A 17,874-nucleotide genomic window follows, 5' to 3' on the forward strand; every position below is an offset into this window, starting at 1 on the left:
AGTCTGCAGTAATTTGTTATAAGGTAGAGAATTATTCACAAACAGATACAGATGTAGTACATCAATGTGTACAAGACCATAAATCAGAAGGAAGTCTGTGGCTTTGTAAAACATGCCATCGGTCTCTACAATCAAATCGTATGCCTGCACAGGCTGTTGCAAACAACCTTGAAGTTGAGCCAATACCGAAACAGTTATCATCTCTTTGTCAGTTAGAGAGCCAGTTGATTACCAGAATTATACCATTCATGAAAATTGTTGCTTTGCCTGCCGGTGGTCAACACGGTCTCCGTGGTCAAGTTCTACTTGTACCATCTAACATACAGAAAACTGCTACAACTTTGCCGAGACAGACATCAGAATCCCAAATAATAGCTTTAAGCTTAAAACGACGGTTATCAGATAAATATTCCGTTAAAAAACAATATATACATCCTCACAATGTAAATGAAGCTTTAGAATACTTGAAAAAGAATAATCCATTGTATAAAAATGTGACTACAAACACTCAATGGACTGATAACAGTCAATTGGAAAATCCAGAATTGTGGAAAGCAACCACTGAAGCTGAATTGACAAGTATGACATGTAAGCCAAGTAACACTGATGATAAAATAAAAGCAAATGCAAGGAGTATAAATATTCAACCACAGCAGTTATCTAAACCACAAGACCATGATGCTGATATTATAGTAGATTCAGAAGAGGAAGTTGATGATGATAATCCTGAGCATGTGAAAATGGAACTTAGTTTACAGAAAACTATTAATTCATCAACATGTCTTTACCCAAAGGAGGGTCCAAATGTCAAAACAAATCAAATATTACACCTTGCACCTGGGGAAGGACAAAGACCAACACATGTCTTTTATGAAAAAGACTGGGAAGCAATGACATTTCCAACACTGTTTCCATCAGGAACTAACACATTCACTGAAGAAAGACAAGTAAGACTGACAGTTAAAAAGTACATTAATGCAAGGTTACTTTCAAGTGACACACGATTTGCAGAAAGTACTGAATATACTTTTCAGTGTTTACACTGGGCAGAAATGGTTGATGTAAAGAATAGCATCACTATGCAACTCAAAAAGACAAGAATGGGGATTTAAATGTTGCAAAGTTGAAGAATCCTGACAATGTTAGATTAATGTTGAAAAATGATGAATTATTTGCATCGTTTAAAAAAATCCGTGGCACACCCCAATATTGGAAAGAGATGCAACAAGACATGATTGCAAAGATAAGACAGTTTGGACCATACACGTTTTTCTTGTCTGGCAGTGCTGCTGACTTCCATTGGCCTGAATTGGTACAAGTAATTGCAATACAGTATGGTGAGCACTTTACATTAGAGGAGATAGAGCAAATGAACTGGCAGACAAAACGCAATTGGATAGCCAGAAATCCTGTCACAGCAGCTAGACATATTGATTATATATTTGGAAAGGTATGGAGAAATATTATCTTAAGTGGTATACATCCCATTGGTCAAATTCTCAATTATGATATCAGAAAAGAAATGCAAAGTAGAGGCACTGAGCATTTCCATGCTGCTGTTCATGTCCTAAATGCACCAATCCTGGATAAAAATACCGATGAAGATGTCATATCATTTATAGACAAATATATTTCATGTGCTATTCCTGACAAAGACACTGATCCAGTACTTCATGACCTAGTCATATCACGTCAAACACACCATCATACCAGAACTTGTAAAAAGAGAAAAGGCCTAGAATGTAGATTCCACTTTAAAAAACCACCATCATCAGAAACTCTTATTGCTAGAAAAGACACATCAAAGGAAGCAATTTCAGAAGCTAAACAGATTATGACTAAAGTTATGAAAACTTTAGAAAAAAGTCAACCAGAGATTACTTTGAGTGAGTTGCTCAAAGAGGCAAATGTTTCTGAAACAGACTATCATTCAGCATTGACTTTGTCACTAAAACGCACATCAGTCGTTTTGAAACGAAAGCCATCAGAGACCAGTATCAATCCATACAATCCATACATACTCAAGGCTCTACGAGCCAACATGGATATACAGTACATAACTGATGTTTGGGCCTGCATTGCATACATTACTTCATACATGTGTAAACCAGAAAGGGAAATGTCAGAGCTTATGAGAAATGCAGTCAAAGAAGCAAACACTACAACAGACAAACTGAAATGTATTGGCAATACTTTTTTACGGTGTCGAGAAGTGTCACAACATGAAGCAATAGCAAGGTTGGTAGGTTTACCACTGAGACAGACGAACACAACAGTTCAATATGTACCAACAGGATATGAAGCAGAAAGAACAAGAATGTTAAAGAGTGTGTCAGAACTTGATGAAATGGATGATGATAATGAAAGTGTCTATGTACCAAGCATTCTAGATAAATACGCAGCCAGGCCATACCAGTTGGATGACCTGTCTCTGGCTGAGTTTGCATCAATGTACAGTACATCATATGGACAAAAGTCTGATTTTGATGATTCTGTAGATACCACTTTTGACCACCATGATGATGCACAAAGTGCACAAAACACAAAGCCTAAATTAAGTACAAAGTTGCAGCTCCTGCAAGGGCTTGGATGGATATATAAACGACAAAAGGAAATTGTAATTCGATACTATTATGTCTCAAAGCAAAAGGATTCAGAAAAATATTACCATAGATTACTTATCTTGTACCTTCCTTGGCGAAAGGAATCACAACTTAAACTTAACAACAGCTATGAAGCAAAGTTTCTACAAGTGCATGACGCTATCCGGGATACAATAAAGAAATTTGAACCATGTAATGATGAGGTTCAAGATGCATATGAAAATGCACCAGATCCTGATGACATTGATGAAGAACTATGGGATTCAGTAGCACCACCAGAGGCTGAACAATGTAGAGACAGACAGATATCTGATGATGCACAGTATGACTTATTAGACCCATCAAACCTTGATGAAGACCAAGTTTCTGTTGACCCAATCAATGTTCCCACTTCAATGAATTCTAAACGTTCACTGACATTACAGGCAAAGATACTAGCTGATGTAAAATATTACAAGATAGTGCAAAGTCTAAATGACCAACAGAGAAGGATACATGATTTCATCTTTTCATGGTGCACTTCATATAGAATATCAAGAATCCTAGGCAATTCACTACCTGATCCCTTTTATGTCTTCCTTACTGGTGGAGCAGGAGTAGGTAAAAGCCATGCAGTTCATGCCATTTTCCAAAGTACGATTCGCCAGCTACGTCGTGAGGGTGAAAGTCCAGACACACCTACTATAATTTTGACAGCATCTACAGGTAAAGCAGCTGTGAACATTGGTGGAACAACTCTACACAGTGCATTTCATATCCCTTGCAAAAAACATGGTGAATCAAGTGAATATCATAAACCAGCCGCCCAAATTTTGAACTCATTAAGAGCCAAATATGCAGCATTGAAGATAATAATAATTGATGAAATATCAATGGTTGGTGCCCAAACATTATCAACACTTAATTTGATATTACAAGACATTTTTGAAAACAACAGTCCATTTGGTGGTGTTTCTATACTGGCTGTTGGTGACTTATTACAGTTAAACCCAGTTGGTGATAGGCCAGTATTTCAGATATCAAACAAAAAGGACCTCAGCATTTTGGCAGGATCTCTATGGCAGAGACTCTTCAAAGTACATGAATTACATGAAATTGTGAGACAGCAAAGTGATCCAGAATTTGCAAATATGCTATCCAGACTACGATTAGGTCAACACACTAAAACTGATATTGAGCAATTAAAAAGTCTTGAAAGTAACTCTCATCTCCCAGCGAACTGTGTTTCTTTATTTTTAACAAATAGAGAAGTAGAGGAATATAATGACAAACAACTGAAAAGTCTTTGTTTAACAGTGCTGACAATTCCAGCAGAAGACACCACAAAGGACTTGCATACATCAAGAGCAAAGGTCATTGTCACTTCTAAAAGTCCGCATGAGACAGCTGGTCTACGAGATGAAATAAAAATTGCTGTAGGTGCCAGATATATGCATACAAAAAACACAGACCTGTCAGATGGCCTTGTCAATGGAGCTACTGGTGAAATTACTCATATAGAAATTGGCCAACGTAATCCAATGAAAGGAATAATTTATGTGAAATTTGACTCAAATGCCACAGGCAAAGAAGCTAAAAAACAAAGCAAATACCCTGACTCTGTACCTATCACTGCTGTGACTGACACATTTTCATACTCGGAAAAAGCTCGTTCAATCAAAGTTGAAAGAACTCAATATCCAGGCACGCTTGCATGGGGAATGACTATACATAAAGCTCAAGGAAGTACATATGAATACATGATTGGCAATATGAATTCCACATGTTCCCCCAAACCAGGGCAAATGTATACAATGTTCAGTCGTGTTAAATCAAGATCAGGGTTACAACTGATAGGATTTGATGAAACCAAGATCAAAGTAAACAAGTCTGCTTTGTCAGAGATGGAAAGATTACAGCAGACCATGCAACTGAAGTATAAATGGCCAATTGAAATAGAATTTCCAAATCAACACTACCTAGCTATTGGCCTTATAAACATTAGATCCTTGAAATCCCATCATTTAGACTTGAAAACACATCCATTCACCCAACATCTGGACATAATTTGTCTCACTGAAACACACGTAACAGATCCTTGTCCTTACAGACTACCCAAAATGACAGTCTTTTCAGTCCCATCACAGCATGGTTGTGCAATCTACAGTGCCAAACCAGTGAAACAAAATTTCACATTTGCTGGTCTTATTGAAACTGTTGCTATTATAACAGATAAAACATTGATTGTTTGTCTGTACATTCCACCAAACAGACCATGGATGGTAGTAAAGGAAAACCTTGCACAGTTGCTCAATGAATGTACAACCATTATGAAACACAACAACTGCGACACAATTATTGTTACTGGTGACTTTAACATTGACCTGAATAACCCCAATGAAAAATTGACAGAGCTCATACATGACAACAATTTACATCAGCTCATTACAGAATCTACACACAACCTAGCAGGAATTCTAGACCTTGTTATTACAAATCATAATAATACTAGTCACTTTTCATACCCTGTCTACTTTACAGATCATCACTTTGTCATTACATATTTACACAACTGAATATGGTGCTGCTTTACAGACTGAAAATATCAAATCACAACACAAATATCAAAGAAACATACCCAACACAGACAAAGCAGGCCACAGTATTGGTTGACCAATGTCACTTCACCTACCGTACATGTATCACTGCTGTCAATAGTTTCAACATTCAATAACCAAGTAGGGACTATGTCATTGACAATGACTTAATTTTCTACGGCAAAGTTCGATGTCTAGAGATGAAAATTAATGGGGTGGCAAGATGAAAAGGTAAAATATTTTCACTGACTGACAAGTATACACATAACTTAGATTTCGCCAATCAAAACAATCCATTTAAGAAATTTGCATACTGATATTTTTAAATTTAATCCTGGCTTTAAACCCTTCAAAGCTTACATAAACTTGCGTACAGAACATTACAAATGCACACAAATTTACCTCCAACTGGTTTTGCTCTATTACTCGAACATCTGACCCGTTAAAACTCCTTCCAGGGGCAATTCAACATTAATATCCAGAACACCAACACTCGATCTCTTAAAACCAGAATAACACCAGTGCTCTCAGACAGATTCCAATAATGGACCCCCGAAAATGGGGTCCTCCAATTATTGGGAAAGTGGTCTCCCAATAACAGCTGGCAGGATTCAGTCTTTGAACTGCCAGCGTGAAGATCAGGCAGCCAACTTGATGACCATCCATGGAAACAAATACTTCCTCCTTTCTGACTACACATCATCCCCTGATATTGTATGGACATCAAGTTCAATGGTAAGTCTAATGTCATGTCCATAGACTTTCACCACTGTCTAGATCTACAGTCTGTAACAGGGTACATATTGTGACTTATTCAGCAACGTTTATGTTGCATCGGTCTACCAGTAGTCCTTATACTTATCACATTTTGACCATGCCTTGCACTTCACCCCTTCAGATATAGATCCAATTACACGACACGCCACTGTACTGAAACTGGCAAAGAAACAACATCCAGACAAACACATTACACTTTGATAAATTGCCTGGAACACTTGTTCAATTCAACAGTTGCACCATTATTTACTGTACTACAAACTCATTCTTTGCCATAAAGCCCCATCTGTAATGCAGAATTTTTAATCATATATAGACCCATTTTTTGAACAGGACTCTATCCTCTCTGAGGACTGGTCATCAAAGTACCCATGAATAAGTGGGGACTGTGTCATCAACGATGACTTGTGTCTGAAACGGTTTATATACTACGCTGAACGGGGTTCAGCCATATGAGAAACGTTGGATCAAAGTAACGTCGAATCGGATTAGCTTTATATATACGGTCTATAATCATAAAAACATATAGAGGGTGCAACTTACTCAAGTATATTTTATATAGCCGAGCGGAATAGCATCTTCTTCAGGAATGCATGGTTTCAATGTATGTTTCTTGTAATTTTCCTTTGGAGTATTATGCATTATTCTGGAATAGCTGTTGGTCTGCATCGTCATTACATCAAAATTACCCCAGCAGACACAACCGCCAACTTATATCATAAGTATGTTATCATCGGTAGACAGTGGGCAGAGACAACTTCATAGGAGTCTATTGCAGCTGGGTTGAAAATGTCACGAATGTGAAACGATGCTGTAATCTGCAGTGCCAACAATGATATTATTAACTCAGCACAAATTGTTTAGCTTGGTAAACTAAAATTTAGGTATTTTTCAGCAGATGCTAAACTTGAAAGCGAGCAGGACTACGGTCGACATTATATGCTTGTACCGAATTCTTTGCTCACTAGACGTTTGGAGTCAGTTTCTGAAGCATTCGTACTGTGTCGGCGAAGGTCTTTCTTCATGACTGCCAGGTTGCAAGTCTTGTCATGTGATACCTTTCCGATCCCAACAAAACAGTCTTGCGCTGATTAATTTGTGCAGTCTAAAACGGCCGACAGGTTTTTACTGCCAGCACTGAGAACGACCGACTGTAATGACCGACTGAACTTCTAGTGGTAGTAACGAGAAACCAGTCTGATGAATCAATCAGCCCTCATTTGCCGGTTACGATGTTAAAACTATTAAATTAAAGTATACGTTTACGCATAGCCTCGTACAGTGTCACGTGAGACGATATGAGACTGCTTCCAATTTGCACAGTGCGAGATACTACCGCAATTGCGAAACTCTTGACTTCAGAGATCGACTGGGCGACCTTGCATGAGCCATTATATCAGTTTGATCAATCACCCGCCACTAAAGAATTATCCTGGTTGGCGATAAAACCAAATCAATGCTGTCCATTTCACTGGAAGATTTTAATCGAAAAAATACGTTTATTCAGCCTCAAAAACATTATTCTCAATAACCCCCACGCCTCCTGCGGCCTCCATCCTGAAGTGCTGTAAAATCGGTGTGGTTCGGATTAGAGGAGAAACGGGAGAAAAGAAAGACTCTCCGAAGAAAGATTCTGAAAATTTAGCAAGATGTCTTTATTGGCCCGAAACATTGTCACTGGGTTGAGACGAAAATTATGTGCAACATGGACATGTGTTTGTGTGATGAAAACACAAAGTATGAGCATGTGTGCTTTGGATATGTCATTTTTGAATCGAAGATGCATTTTGGTTTTGTATGGCTCCCTCAATCATAATGGTGTGATTTTTGCCAAAGCAAATATTACGACAAGATACTCTCTCTGTTGTATATGCATTGTGCAGTAAGGATGACAAAAATGAAATCTTTCTCGAGTATACAAAATGACTAACCATTCCGAAATGAAAAGAGCGCCCTCTACAGGGTGGATGTCGGATGCCCATGGCATGTTGTTGAACAGAGAAGTGGACATTTTACACCTTCGATTCTAGGTGACTGTCGGGAAATTGTGTATGGATTTCAGAAAAACGAAATCAAAGATTTCAATCTATTTGTCATTAACTACATTTTACGAACCGGCGGAATCGACCCTGTCTAATTGCCGACACATATAAGATTAACGTGCTAAAAATCATCATTGCAGATATTCCAATGTCAAGGCTGGTTTACCTTCCAAAGGAAACGTGTAATGCCATATTGGCTTCATGTTGGCTTTATTCTGCAAAGTACAACAACCAGTCTTCAATAAACAGTCTGATGCAGTGCTGGCCACTAGAGAAGACTGACATAAAAGAAACTCCAGTTTTTTCTCTCAAACTGAGAAACCACGTGGGAAACTCCAGGTCGGTTTATGATTGGTGGAACGCACATTAGCGCAATGTGTAGATGAATGTTACTGGTGAAATGCAATAAACAAAAATGTCGCTGGCCTATTGTGATTGGTAAGCACCCCAGTACACCTCTCTCGGCTGAAAACCTCAGAAGGGCAAGGTATACGCGTTTTATTACACTCCATCATGATTGCAACACATGTTTTTTCATACCATATAAATACTTCAAAATTGACAGTTAATGTTCAGATGAAGTTATAAACCTTTCCTTCATCTGGAGTCTGGAAATTTAGGTGACTTACATGTAAACCCCCGTTCTAGCTGCCGGGTTTGTTTGTCATTATCACTTAAAACTTTAATTCTAAAACCGAAGAAAGTATAAGATGTCACTTTTCAATTGCATGGCTTATAAGACCCCTAAAATATACAAAAAACATTTCTTTTTTAACTGATTCAGGAAGGTAGCGTTAATGTTTGGGAAATTCCTCCGGTAAGATTTCTCGGGCGAGGATATCGTCTAGGGTACATAAACGACACACTGTGTACTCCCCATGGATGTCAGATATGCAAATTCTGCTCTTTCTGCACCCGTTCCTATACAGACTCAAAGCTTCAATTATATCATTTCTTGCTACCCTTCGAAGAATTCATTCGAATGTTGTGTTCAGACGGGTGTTAATAATTCAAACTATTTGGTACAAATGAATCTGTATAGGATTCTGTAATCACATGAGAGACCTGCAACACAGGGTTTGTCCTATGAAGCTTACCTTTCACGCACTTTGGATCCCATACAAATAATTTCCCATGATAAGTATAATTTCATTATTATGTTCAAGTTTTAGTTGCTGCATGAGTGTAACTACACGCTATCGTGCGCGTATATACAATACATACATGCAATTGTATCGTTTCTGGCCATGTGTCCGATGTAAGCTCCTATTTAGTTTTCAGTTTAGTGAAACATACATCGTATGGTTGGTCGATCTTTTTTGAGTTCGGCGAATTATTAAAAACGCTTTTTTGAAGGAAGTTCTTGTAGATTTTAAACCCTTGATAAGATCCAAGAATCGATACCTATAATTGTCTGTACTCAAAAGACGACCTAGCATGGTTTCAGGCTGTAGGCATCACTAGTTGCCACCGATTAAAGAATAGTTTAAATCACTTTAAATTAAAGTGTCTTTAATTTGGCCGCATGGTAGGCTAGCTACTTACTTGAGTAAGGCTGCATTAACATCAGGTGTATAATACGCTACTATTAATCCTCGCTTCGTTATTTAATAAAACCAATGCTTTCTTAATCTCACATTTTTTTACAATTACGTCGTACTGTACAAACAAGAAATACATGCCTTCGTCCTTGAAGTACTAGTAGACTGTGCCTCGGGAATAGATATTCAGACTCTTCAACGTTTACAATATTCGTTTTGCACACCTCTTGTGGGGGACTCCTTTTGGAGCTTATGCAGTAAAAAGAGCTTTCACCGGTTTAGTGAAAATACAGAATGTTATCTTCTCCCGCACAGATAACACGGGTCGACGGCCATTTTGAATTTCAAATATCGATTCTCCAGAACCAAAATTTGCACGGTGAACCCTGATTTTTATAATTCTTGATTGTGAAAGAAACTGGTTTAAAGTTTGATGATTAAAGTTTGAGGCAAAGGTTTAAGTCTTTCATTTGCGAGGCGCGAACTGCCTTAATGCAACTTCATCATTTATTAATATATGTTTTCATATTTAGCCTGTCACTGTTATCATTGCGTATTGTTTTGCTGTGTCCGAATACCATAACTGTCACATTGCAACTGTAGGACGTCGAAAGTCTAACACCCCTCGATAAGAATGCATCTTGGCTGACAATAATTAAAGGGAATGTGTAAATGCGCAATTGGATCGCCATCATTATCGCCATCGTCGACGTCGTCATCATCACGTCGCTTTGTGGCTTAAAAGAACTCTGAAATCCGTGTACTACAAACTGTGCAAGGACAAATCGAGAACACGGGATCATCCATGTACGATACAGTGCAGTAAACTTGTGTCCACGTAGGTTATTATTGATATTGTTGTCACTGTGGTCCCTTGTTTGCTGTTCAGTGTTACAATTATCGATCCGCCATGTAAATACGAACATGAAATGCAGAACTATTTTGTACGGTCAGAATACATAACACGTAATGATCAAGTGTAGGTAAGTCAACATGGCCAACTTCTTTTGTCAACTTCTTAAAGCTTGTGCAGCTGGGTCGTCATGCTTTTGATATCCTTCGTAAAGGCACGGTCGTTGTCAACTTAAGGTAGTATGCACCTCGAAAGGAAACGACTTACACTTTTGCTCAAACATTCCTCAATGAAACTTTCAACTATTCTCTCACCAAATCCAGAATGCAAATCAGGTGTGACCACACAAAATTGGACACGAAGGCATATCGAATATTATTTGAAATTTCAAATGGCCTCCTTCCCTGCATTAACTCTGTAGGCAAATAAAATTTTCGAAAATTAAGACATGTAAATTTTCTTACTTCAAGAACTTTAAAATGACTCCAACAAGTGGTAGTTCACAAAAGAACTGTAAAAGTTTGAGAGGTCGAATATCTTTTCCCAGACGCATTAGGTAAGTTTAACGTCCAAAGCAATGCGTTGCTTGCATGAATCCCATTAACCGTCTTTGATGATATTCACACCCTTAGTCGTAAAAGTACAAATTGCATATAAGCTTAGAAGACACTGTTTTCCACAAAGTAGCGAGCATTGATACGGTCTGGAGTTTGCATAATTAGATATCACAATCAAAATATCAAAAAACATATCACCTAACTCAGAACGAGGTTTTCCGGTTATCGTACGATCGAATGGATGGACAGCTACGCATTCAATTTTAATAAAACAGTTCATAAAACGTAGTGATAGGGGTTCAGTTAATATATCAAAGAAGTGATGGGGTTCAGCTAATATATCAAAGAAGTGATGGGGTTCAGCTAATATATCAACGTAGTGGTAGGAGTCCAGTTAATATATCTTCTTGTTTGTCACATTTTACGCTATCGCGTACTGAAACAACGCCTTATTTAATAATATTTTAGAAAAACACGGGAGCGGCATAAAACAGAGCATCTATTGATAGAAGCGGAGTTAAAATTTACAGAGTAGCGGCACAGCAAATCTTACAAAGGTGACAGTTTGATACTGTCCTAATTCTTTGGAGAGTCCTTGATGATCATCTACATAGTGCAGAGTGCAAACCTCCTGAACAATATCTCTCTACAACAATCTATTCATCGGCGTTTCCCTTTCATCTGATCAAAGAGTAGCTGGTCACTCACTTAAAAGCGTTGATTACTTGAGTGTGACAGCGACTAATGCACGTGTTGCTTACTTTCTCTGCTTTCAACAGTACTGTCTTAAGGTAGAATGCGCCTCGGGGACAGATATTTGGACTCTCAAATTTTAAAATTCTTTTCTGCTGATCTACCACTTGTAGGGGCTTGACGTAGCAAAAAATTTTCGAAAATCGAAAATATTTATTTTTCTCCATAGAGTTAACTAAGGGATTGCGGCTATTTGGAATTTCAAACATCGGTAAACATTTGGTAATTCGTTTCTCCAGTACAATGCTTTGCATGGTGACCCCCGACTTTTATTCTTGATCTTGAAAGAGAATGATTGAAAGATTCCTTGAGGAAAGTTTGAGCAAACGTTTTAGCTTTTCAATTTCGAGGCACATATAATACCTTAATTTGTGTTACACATTTACAAAGCGTCATATTTACGGAAGTATTAACCCCTATCTAAGACTTTGTTTAATTCGGACAGGACAATTTTGTTCTATGAATAACAACAAAAATCAAACCTCCATAAATTATGTCCAATACATTAAAAATCCAGAACATGTGTGTTATTTGTGTGCGAGAATGTCAAAACCCAAAACAATCGACTTTTTATCAGTTCAATATTTCTGATCTTTATTCCTCAAACCAGCTTCACCCAACCATGTTATGAAACTAAAACTGACAATGATCATGACTTTTGAAAACGTGCATGCTAATTTACAAGCGAGTAAAGACCGCGTTCATATCAAATGACGCCATGCAGTCTTTCATGATGAAGTTTTCAGTCGAGGAATTAAAAGAACACATCTCCATTCTTCTCAGTCCGTGCCTGCACCTTCTTCAGCAGCGTCAGCCGCAACTTCCATCCGGTCTTGTGATTCTCTCTTACCGCAGAACGTGGCGAACGGGTTCAGCATGCACTGCAAGATTGAAAGCAAGTCAAGTTCTCCAACATCTGTGATCAAGACTGGCGTTATATTTGAAACTGAAGATGCCACACTATTGAAGAGAGGGTGACTTCGTTATATGATGTTGGGGAGACATACATGTTGTTGGATCGTTGTTGATTTGTCATGCATTCAAATGTTGCAACATCATTTGGTTATGGACGCTTTCTTTACATAAACCTTAGTCACAAACAGCGCTTTAATTTCGGACCGCACCTTAACTCCCTAAAAGTCCAAGTAATAGCTAAGAATGAATATAATTCTGTAGGCAGAAATATAATATATAGACTATTCTCTAACGTACACGAAAAGCATAACCTATGATTGATGATCATATATGAAAACAAATCGTGGCGACAGCTGATCACAAATGATAGTTCGAATTTGACAGTTAATAACCAAGATTGATTGTAAGCGGGATAAATTGTAAATAAGCAAATTCAAAATTTCGGTGAGCATAGAATGCTAAGTTCAAAGTCTCCATGCTCCTGTTATTGTCAACCATGTTTATTAAAACAGCCATACACTATTTGTGATGAGCTTTTTCTGTCTGCTCGTAATTGTATACGAAAGTGAATGATAACGCGGCGGACAGAATTTGTGGGTATTCCAGGGGAATTATTTCAAGCGCGAAAGAAAAATTAACAAACAGAGAACCTTTTTAGGTATCGAGGAAGGGATCTGAAGAAGCAACATCCTTCGTGACGGCGTTTTATCATGATATTCATTCGGCCAAGAATTCTGCAAATACTTACCGCAGCTGGTCTGTTGGCGCCGTAAGGAAGCTCCTCTGCATTGGAAGATGCAAGAAATGAACACACCACGCACAATGTTACCAAGAAAAATAAACTGATCTTCATGATGTTTTTTCTCAGTTTCTTTCTTCTTGCTTAAGCAAAGTCAAATAAAGAAGACACCCTGCAAGAATGAATAGCATAGGATATAACTAAATAACCCGTAAATGGGTTGATTGATTGATTGATACAATGAAGTCATATATAGTGGTAAAAGTTATTAACTCTGAAAATTGAAAACATCAGAAAATCCCAGATGGGAAGAAAGTTAACGAGAGAAAGCTCTTTACGAATACAGAAATGTTTGTCTGCTCCTTTCTCGCCCTATCTTCATTGTTCTCCGAGATTAGCAATGCTCATTTCGTAACGCTACTTGACCTTGGCTTTGATACACTAGATTACAATACAATGGAAGGATTAACGCAAATTGACTGAGAAATTAGATCTAGAATTATGATGATACAAAAAGTGTTTCAAAATGTAATGTTGCGATCTAAAAGCTGTTGGCCTTAAGGTAAAGGGCGACGAATTCGGACGCGCACACGCTTTAGAACATTTCTGCGCAGATTTAACTCCAGCCTGCCGCAAATGGGTTATTTTGTAGCGCATGTATTTAAGATCACCTGTCATTGTTTGAAACTGCGCTTTTACCTAATTTTTTGACCCAGTCTCTTAGAAATACATGTGACCTTTAACCTTGTCATATTTTGACCCCTTAGGAAGCTGGTTTTTATTCAATATGAGCGCAAAATTAACATTTCTCTCCCATTTACATGGCGCATATTACCCATTCACCTGGAGATATTGTAAAAAGTAGCGTGGTGACACCCTTTTATTAAAGTGTTAACTAAATGGTATTATGTCAGGATTTTATTCGCCAAGTTTGGTCAAAATGACACCATTCAAAGCGACAGGAAGAAAGTTCGAAAATTATGTAGTGATATAATTTCGATATCGTCATTTTGTAATCGATACTTATGTTAAAATTTCTTCACAAACATCATGAAAACTATACATTCGATAGATATGGATCTTAATTTTTGGTATTTATTAAAATTAACTCATTTGCTAAGCGTTTATAATGCTTTCTGTAGTTTAAGTGAATTATATCATTTTTTATTATTTCTAACGACGCCATTTTAACATCCGTTTCCATGGAAACGAGCATTGTGACCCCCATTTTAAATTTGCACTTGTACAACTTCCAAGAATATTTGTGCAAAGTTTCAAGAAAATGACACCACAACCTAATTTTGACGTAATTCGTAGTACTTCACCTTAATTGACTGCATAGAGTGAAAAAACAAACTACTGACCGTACTTTAAAAACGAAATCCTTAAAATGTCCCAGTTTGGTAGATATTTTCAATTATCATTAAATTTTGGATAGAAAAAATTAAGGGATTAATATATATATATATATATTATATATATATATATATATATAATATATATATATATATATATTTATATATATATTATATATATATCAGTGTGTCATATTTTCACGCCTGTAAACGACAATTCGACAAAAAAGCGACTGATATCACAGATATCGCAAGTATGTAGAATTCAAATCGATAACCTGAAGAGTACTGTACATAACCATCCCTTATTTTTTCCTTCCAAAATTTTAATTATAATTGAAAATATATTTCAAACAGGGACATTTTAAGGATTTCGTTTGATAGAGAACTAAACGGTCAGTAGTTTTTCCCCATGCTATGCTGTCCTTTAACGCCAACAGCTAGTAGATCGCATCATTACTTTTTGAAACACTTTTCTTAACTTCATAAATACTATAACTAATTTCTCAGTTCATTTGCTTTGCACATACCTGGTGCTTTTTATCGTATCTGTAAAATTCCAAACTACTTGTAACTTGTCAACTTGTTTTGAAAGTCGAGGTTTCAGATATGCAAAAGTTTGCTCTCTGTCAAATTTTCGACTGTAAACGTATGGAAATGCGAAATCGCTGGAGCAAAAAAATGGCTACTTAAAAACAAAACAAATATAGACAGAACAGAAACACGAAAAAGTGAGGTATTCTTGTTCTTACCTGTTCCGCAAATTTACACAGCAAGACGGCAAGGAAGACTGAAAGTCAAAAGTATCGTACGACAAGTCCAGTCTTTTCTTATATAGGCATGATGTAGTTAATTAAACTCCAAGGCTTAATATATGCCGACATATGTTACAACATTAGTTGGTCTTGTATTTCATTTTAATTAAAAAACGACCCTTGTACGTTTGACTATTTTCATTAAAAGTGACGTTGCTCGGCTACGTTTGTAATAATCATCAGAACAGATACTGTGTAATTATGACATTTGTGAAGCGTCCTACTTCCTTTCATGTACACAAAAGCGCATGCGCTTTTTCTTAATTTATATAGGTGACAAATATATACTGAACTACATGTACGTCTATCCCCCTCAAATATTCTCACTTGTAGACATGTATACATGCACACATACAAAAACGTACACGTGCACACACCTACATGGCAACACGGTGTGCTCTCCAGGCTTGGTGAAATGAACCCATAAGTTTCCAAGAGTCGGTATCTAAACACAAAAAAATGCACTACATGATACTTCCCAGAAGTCCATGTCCAAATTTCAACTCGTTGCCAGTTAAACACCATGACTACACACACGCAACGACCTTACAAGCGTAACATTGCTTATTTTTTTCAGTTAAATCAAATTTCCAAACCAAGGTCACCTTCTGATCTGGCAGAGTTTAAACTCGGTTTTGGAGGAAGAGAGGATGTAGTTTAAAGGGTAGCAAACTCAGTTCGGGAATAAAAAAGACGCATACAATCCTGCTGCTGCGGAGTTGTATGGGCACAACTGGAATAATCCAAGTGCATAAACAAGAGAAATTGCCGTATATTAATATTTGATTTCCAATCTCACGTTGTTTGTACTTCTGTCCTAATGAATAAGAAGCTCGTGTTTAAAATTGATGACTGCTCAGAAATCACAGAATCCGATTTAAGTTTGACAGTTGTTAAATATATTGTGCAGAACATGACTGACAGCCGACTGATTGCTGAGTGAAAAAGTCTCGCGAGATCTCACGATGACTTGAAAATTAAGACTCCAGGGCGGTAGTACAACCAAGTACAGCATACGCTCCAAATAATCACATTGCTAAAACATAAGTTTCGATCAGCACATCACGGATATTCCCAGGCCAAGACCTTCTCTCAGTGTGGACTTGAACATGTCGCATACCACTGTCACGGTCACATTGTATAGTTCCATATTACGCTCATTACAAATACAGATGTTACTGTCAGAGACGAATGATACAGTTTCGTATGCCGAGCTCTGATGGAATGGGTACGTAAACCACACAGAAACATAGACTCACAGCGAAAATGTGCTGGTTAGAATAACGTCCTTCTCACAACGCAGTGAAGACACCTATACAAAGCAGATTATTAGAAGTTAAAATGAAAGATAGTAAATTTCATCATCAAAAGTATCTAATACACAGTCTTTATGATAGAAAATAGCTACCCGTCCTTTCAATCAATAACTTGTTAGTCTTTAGCTTTCTACATCATGGGCCACTCACAGTGTTGATTTTTCTGGGGAGAATGAACCAGTAAAAATAAAACTTTCATAGTACAAAATTCTTTACTTTAGAGGGCAGTCAAAGTTCGCACGGAATCATCCCTCATCAGTGTTAACTTATGAAAGGATGGAATCTGGATTTGAAGCACATTTTAAAAATTTCTGCGATGCAGCTCTTTGTGTTGCTCAATATTTTACATTGCTCTATCAAAACATTTGCCGAATAATTCACTTCACCTCGAAGTGGAATATCGTATTTTATTCATTATTTATTTATTTATTTGACGGGTCGACAAACTCTAAGGTCCAATAACAGACTCAGGGACACTTTTCATAGCAGAAACTATCGTGTATTTCGAGTGATATAATAACATAATAGCATTAAAAGCAAAGCATAGGGTTCACGATGACGAGATTTGGTTTCAGAAGAAAAAACAGAAAAGAAGAAATTTGAAAACATTGCAGAAATTTCAGATTTTATACCCAAGACTTAATGGCGTAATAGTGTCATGTTTATCACTAATCCCAATGGGTTCAAGTACGACTTAGTCGCTGAACATCTTGTGTTTAACGAAAACAATCGAGTGATTCATCTACTGCAAAAAAACTAAACACAAGAGCAAATTATTCAAAAATTGATATCGATGATGAACTGACAAGGACTTCATTCTACACAGAGTCATCTGTATGTGAAAGAGATATAATCAATACGTTGTGATAAGTACGGCTTCGGCGAAAGAATTTCCCTGCGTGCCGTCTAGGTACGTCAGTGGTTATTCAGGCAATGAAGCCGACTAAATATATAGGGGCTTCGTGCTAACAATTTATTATAAAGCGGTCGCTGACATCATCTGCTACCCCATCTCGTGCTTGCAAGAGCGCC

At 37.3% G+C, this 17,874-nt stretch overlaps 1 protein-coding gene and 1 long non-coding RNA gene across 2 annotated transcripts; one reads left to right on the plus strand and one right to left on the minus strand.

The window, feature by feature from the left end:
* The first annotated feature begins 1,219 nt into the window (after positions 1–1,219).
* LOC139129267 (uncharacterized) lies at positions 1,220–5,158 on the plus strand. Its single transcript, XM_070694909.1, has one exon. The coding sequence runs from the start codon at positions 1,220–1,222 to the stop codon at positions 5,156–5,158; it is 3,939 nt and encodes a 1,312-aa protein (XP_070551010.1).
* Positions 5,159–12,269: 7,111 nt separating this feature from the next.
* On the minus strand, positions 12,270–15,534 carry LOC139126426 (uncharacterized). The gene is made up of 3 exons (XR_011550569.1): positions 15,464–15,534; positions 13,366–13,528; positions 12,270–12,583 (listed from the first exon to the last, which is right to left on the minus strand). It is a non-coding gene; the product is annotated as an uncharacterized lncRNA (long non-coding RNA).
* Between the last annotated feature and the right edge of the window lie 2,340 nt (positions 15,535–17,874).

Source organism: Ptychodera flava, chromosome 3 (genome assembly GCF_041260155.1).
Source record: "Ptychodera flava strain L36383 chromosome 3, AS_Pfla_20210202, whole genome shotgun sequence".
Classification (NCBI taxonomy): Eukaryota; Metazoa; Hemichordata; class Enteropneusta; family Ptychoderidae; genus Ptychodera; species Ptychodera flava.